Below are 5,619 nucleotides of genomic sequence, written 5' to 3' on the forward strand. Positions count from 1 at the left end.
TCTACGCGGGAGCGCGCCTGACGGGAAGGGCGGGCTGGGCAGCGATGAGCGCGGCGGAGAGGGCGTGAGGGGAACGCGCGTGCGCGTAGGAGGGGCGGAGTTAGAATGGCGCGTACGCGGGGGCATTGCCGGCCGCGGGCTGGGAACTCTCGGTGCCCCCAGCAACACTGAGAGCCCGCTTCTATTGGCCCGGAGGATGCGACAAGGCCACTTTGGACTTTAATTGGACGAGGCAGGAAAGCGTTACTCCCAACAAGCTCTGCGTCGGAGATCAGGGTCTCCCTTCTTGGATATGGTGTGGGGCCGCGTTCTAAGTCCACTGTGTTGGGCGCGCACTGGTATTTTGGGGCTATAAATCTCAGTGCCCGAACCTATGAATCAGGCATCCTGTATTCCCTGGGGGCGACGGCGGCGACGGGGACTGCCAGTAAGCGAGCCAGCCGGCAAAGCCCCTTGTCCGGAATTGGCGCCGGCCTCGATGACCTCACTCTGACCTCGAGGCTCAGCTTGGGTTTCCGAAGTGGATTCTGAGGCATTTTCCTGTAGGTCGGAGCTTGCGATAAAGGTGCGCGCCGCCTGAGACTCCTACTCGAAGGGCAGTGGAGGGTCTGCGGCCCAGCGGGTACCCGCTCTTGGTCGTGTCCCCGCCCTGCAGACGACCAGCCTAGGTGACCCTCATCCACATGCTTCTCTTGCCTTTTCGGATTAGGTGTGCCTTACTCCTGGGGCTTTCCTTTGATTCCCGGGGTCCTTGTTCGGACATCTCGGCACTTTAAACTCCCTGTTAGTTGCGTTACCGGCTGTGATCATAGCGAACACGAACAAGTAGACCGGGTGCCAGGCGATTTTCTCAGGCTTTTATATGTATTAACTCATTTGCTTTCAAACGATTTTAATCTTAATAACAATCGTGATATTGACCAAGAAAGAGCTCCAGCAGCCATCTCGAACTATAAGGTGATCTCGGATATGAGAAGCTTGGTGGTGCTGAACAGACCAAGAAGAATCCTGAAGGAGCTGTTCCCAAAATGTATATGGGGAAGAGTATCTGAGTGGTTCAAGTGTGAACTATGGTGGAAGTGAAAATGCAGCATCCATCTGCCAGAGAGCCATTTCACCTAAGGTCATTATTCCCTAAGGCAGCCCCCATCTGGTGACTGAATAGGGAGGTAGGTGTCACACCACATGCACATGACTGAGGGAGGTACTGTAAAACCTGTGAAAGCCAAGAACCTGTAAGGTGAAAACCTATCCAAACCAAAAACCCATTCCCATGGAGCGGATTACAAATCATACACTTTAGGACAGGGTAGAACTGCCCCATAGGGTTTCCAAGGCTGTAAATCTTTGAAGAAACAGACTGCCTCATCTTTTTCCTGCACATAGGCTGGTGGATTCAAACTGCCAACCATTTGCTTAACACAGGGTTGCTTTAGCGCCACCGGAGCTCCTTGGAAACCTATTAAAGAAGGAAAGCTTGTATATTATCCACTAATAGGGCTAGAAGAGTAAGAAGACTGCATCCTGTCAAAAGTAGAAAACTTACAACCAAAACCAAACTCACTGCTATCGAGTCAGTTGGGTAGATTTCCCAATCTTCCTTCCCAGGAGTAGCAGATGGGTTTCAACCGCCAGCCTTTTGGTTAGCCGTCAAATGCCTTAGGCACTATGCCACCAGAGCTCCTAGAAAACTTGTAAGACCCAGAAAAACAAGGCAGTCCCATCCAGTTCCTGCACTCACATGTTTCATTCTGTAAAGTTCTTACCAATAAATGGCAAAACACAGAACACCTCTCATGGGCAGTACTTGCTCCAGAGTTTTACACTAAGCTGCCCAACATTTGCCAAGCCTGCAACAAACTTTCGCTTCCTCCTTTGCACAGGCCTGTTTTATTTCAGTTTCACAAGCTTGATACCAGATAGACATCTTGTACACCAAACTCCATCTGAGTATCTGCTTCTGGAAAAACCAACATACAACAGTTGGTACAAAGAGTAGCGTGAGAAAGCAGGTGATGAGATTTAAGACTGAATCACTCATCACTTGCAGTAGATAGAGCACTGACAGTCCCTGGCACAAAGTGGTAAACTAATGTTAAATTTTCACCATTGTTGAAGTATGAGGGTGTGCCAGTGAAAAGGAACACTAGAAGGCTATATAGCAGGCTTTTGTGACATATGGTGACACTAATAGCTATAATGGCAGATAACAGGATTGGATAGTTACTGCTTACCACCCCTGATATTCCTAAGTAAAAAAAGTAACGGATTGCTGATGGCAAGTAACAGACAATTAAAAACCACAGAACCTTTGGGATGCATGCAAAGAATCTGCAGCTGGACAATGGAGAAAGATAAGAGCCAGGCCTGGGAATTAATATCCTGAGTCACTGGACCCCAAAGATGGTAAACACTCAACCAAGGCATATCTGTTGTGCCAAATTTGGATTTTGGAGAAAATCCATGGGCATTCTGATACACTTTCAGAAGGCATGCATGTGAACTTTTCTATGTGTGTTCATGGGGGTAGGGAGGGAGATAGATTGGAGATACCTAGTAAGATAGTGTCAAAAAATTTTGACTCCCCATATTGCCCTGAACCTTTGGAACCTGCAAATAAGGCTCACCTTTCCCTATTAAAAGCTAATAATCCCACTTCCCTGCCCACCTCCTGGACACTATGCATATAAAAAAAAAAGTTACTTTTCAGCATTATTCAGCTGGAAACATCCTAAATTGATGAGACAGAAAAGGAACTGTAGCCCCTATCTCTTCAAAAGAGCTACAAAACTCAGCTACTGCATACTACCAGAAGCTAGGGAAGTATGTGTAGGGCTGGATTATGAAGGTGTTTGATAAGGAGGCAGAATGTAAAACTGGATAGATACTTTATTGATTTGTGAACAATCTTCCAAGATAGGGGAGTTTACACCTGGCAAAGGACTCTGAGAAATGGTACAAACATCCTAGAAGGATGGTGTTCTAGTTACCTAGTGCCCCTGTGACAAAAATATACCACAAATGGAATGGCTTGAACAAACAGGAGTCTATTCTCTTACAGTTTGGGAGGCTAGATGTCTGAGTTCAAAGTGCCAGCCTCCAGTGGCTGTGTGAAAGCCCCTTGACGTTGGTCTTCAGCTTTGCCTCTTGTTCCCGGTCCACTGAAGCTAGAGGCATCTCTTCACTCAGGCAGCTACTAGCTGCTGAGGCTAACAAGCCCAGGGTTGACAAATAAAATGGCACAGTCCCAATATTACCAAACCACACAGTAGGCCATTAACTCAAGTCCATTGTAAGTCCCAAGGTCGTCAGAGCATGGCAGGCTGCTCAACAATCACATGGCTGCATTCAGGGTTCAAGCATGCCATAAGCTAGAGACCATTCCCAAAGCTGTTTCTTACATACAGAAAGAAGACCACATACCCAAAGGCAGCTACTCAGCTGCTCACAGTAGACTCCGCCATGAAGTTGATTACCAGTCTCATCAAGGGGAATACTACATCCACCTGCCCAGCCACTCAACCAGGCCTAGCCAAGTTGACACAAACTTAACCACCACAGATGGCTCCGAGAACCATTGTTGTAGTTTGTTGTTGTTATGTGCCATCGAGTTGGATCCGACCCTGAGCAACCCCTCCTTGGGTTTCTGAGGCAGTATCACTACAGAAGTAGATTGCCCCATCTTCCTTCCGAGGAGTTACTAGTGGGTTTGAACCACCAGCCCTCAAGTTAGCAGTACAGTGCCTTAGGCACTATGCTACCAGAGCTCCCTCTGAGAACCATAGTGTATCTATTAATATGTAATAAGTTACTATAAACTGGGTGGCTTAACAACAAGAATCATTCTCTTGAGGTTACTGTATGTCACTGCAGAGTGAGGGTTGATTTATCTCTGCTCCACAATATCTAGAGTCTCAACGGGAGCAATTCATGGGCTGCAGTTTGGAATCATCAGAAGGTTTGTTGACTTACATGTCTGACAGTTAATGTTGGAAGTTGGCTAGAGACCACACTGGAGATGTCAGCCAGAACACCAACACTGGCCAATCTCTGTGGCCTGGGTTTCCTCAAAATGTGATGGCTAGATTCCACAGACAAGTGTCCGAAGACAGCCAGGGAAAAGCTGTGTGCTTTTGAACTATCCTCGTAAGTCACATGGCTTCACTTCTGCCCTTTTCTGTTTGTTAGAAATGAGTCACTAAATCTTGCCCATATTTAAGGGGAGAGGAAGTAGATTCCATCTTCTGAAAGGAGAAGTGAAAAAGAATTCACAGGTATATTTCTAAAAATACTACACATGAGAGGTTCTGGCAAGATGGCGGACTAGGCAGAAAGACTACACAGAACCTCTTCAACAAAGAAAAGGAAAACCAATTAACACAGACACAGAAGATAATCTTGGACCCCTGAGCTTTGAAGAGAAGGATACAGAAGTGGACTAAACCCCAACTAGCAAAAGAATTTGCATGAAAATACCAAAAAAGGAGACATACGGAGCTGCAGTCTGGCAGCAATCCTGAGTGACCCTGACGGCACAGACAGCTTAGAGATTCCCAAGTGCTGGTAAGACCTAAGAATTAACCTAAAAATCACCCTGCTAGCCAGGGACTGCATGGAGGACTGTGCACGGTGGCTGGGGAACAAACGGAGAAGGTGAAGAGAAAGCTGGGCTGAACTGTGGACTTTGGCTGGTACGGAGGGCACCACAATTTTGAAGGTTTAAAAAGCAGCTTGACTATTTTGGATATTTAAAGAGACAGCGCTCTGCCAGACTCCTGAGGCTTAAGAACATGTTCTGCTTTCCAGCAACCCCAAGGACACTCGGGGCCTACAAGACTGAAAAGGTACGACATTCTTCTTGTTACTCTTAAACCCTACACCCGCTTGGTGAATAGAAGTGTGGCCATCCCCACTCCCACCTACATCCTGAGCCTACAGAAACTCCATCACAGTCTGTGTGCTCAGATGGAGCCTGGGTGCCCTGCCCTGTCCTCCACCGATTTTTTTTTCTGTTTTCTTTCTCTTTTTTTATTTTTGTTTTTTTCTTTTTTGCTTTCTTATTTCTTGTGATTAGTTTGCTTGTATTTGTCTGTTTTAAAACAACTAATATTATTAATACTTTTGTCCTTTTTATTTTTATTTTTAATCTTTGCCTACCAGGTCCTAGTTTTCAGCATTTTCTCTTTTCCCTGTGCCTGGCTGAAATTTGTTGTTGTTGTTGTTGATTTTATAAATTTAAGGTTTATGTTTTTCTTTCCACCCTTTTTTCTCATGATTAACAATGTTCCTTGTTTTTCGTTTTGCATTTTTCCCATTTTTTCTTCATTTATTATTCTCCTTCCCTACTTTATTTTTTTATAAGTGCCCTATACCCAGATATTGCAGGTTTTCTTCTTTTTCCTTCTTTTATTCCCTTTTTTCATTTTTTGGTTACTGTTCCTGAATGATTACATGGGGTGTTTTTCGTCCATGGGCTTGTAGTTTTTTAATGGTTATTGAATTTGTGTCTAACTGAGTGGGAGACAACAACAGTCCCCATAAGACACAACTACACCCACACCTCCTGCAACTTCACTTACTGAGCGACAGCCACTACCTCCTTCTCCACCAATGGGCCAA

General features: G+C 45.7%; 1 protein-coding gene across 1 annotated transcript in view; it reads right to left on the bottom strand.

Annotated features, from left to right (window-relative positions):
* Positions 1-378: 378 nt before the first annotated feature.
* Positions 379-5,619, bottom strand: part of LOC122150748 — a 27,006-nt gene continuing 21,765 nt past the window's right edge. Inside the window, 1 exon segment of the mRNA XM_042782024.1 lies at positions 379-585. Within this exon segment, the coding sequence (XP_042637958.1) occupies positions 379-585 (207 nt within the window).

Source organism: Orycteropus afer, unplaced genomic scaffold, assembly GCF_000298275.1.
Source record: "Orycteropus afer afer isolate SDZICR_OR568_19922 unplaced genomic scaffold, OryAfe1.0 scaffold00219, whole genome shotgun sequence".
NCBI classification, from domain to species: Eukaryota; Metazoa; Chordata; class Mammalia; order Tubulidentata; family Orycteropodidae; genus Orycteropus; species Orycteropus afer.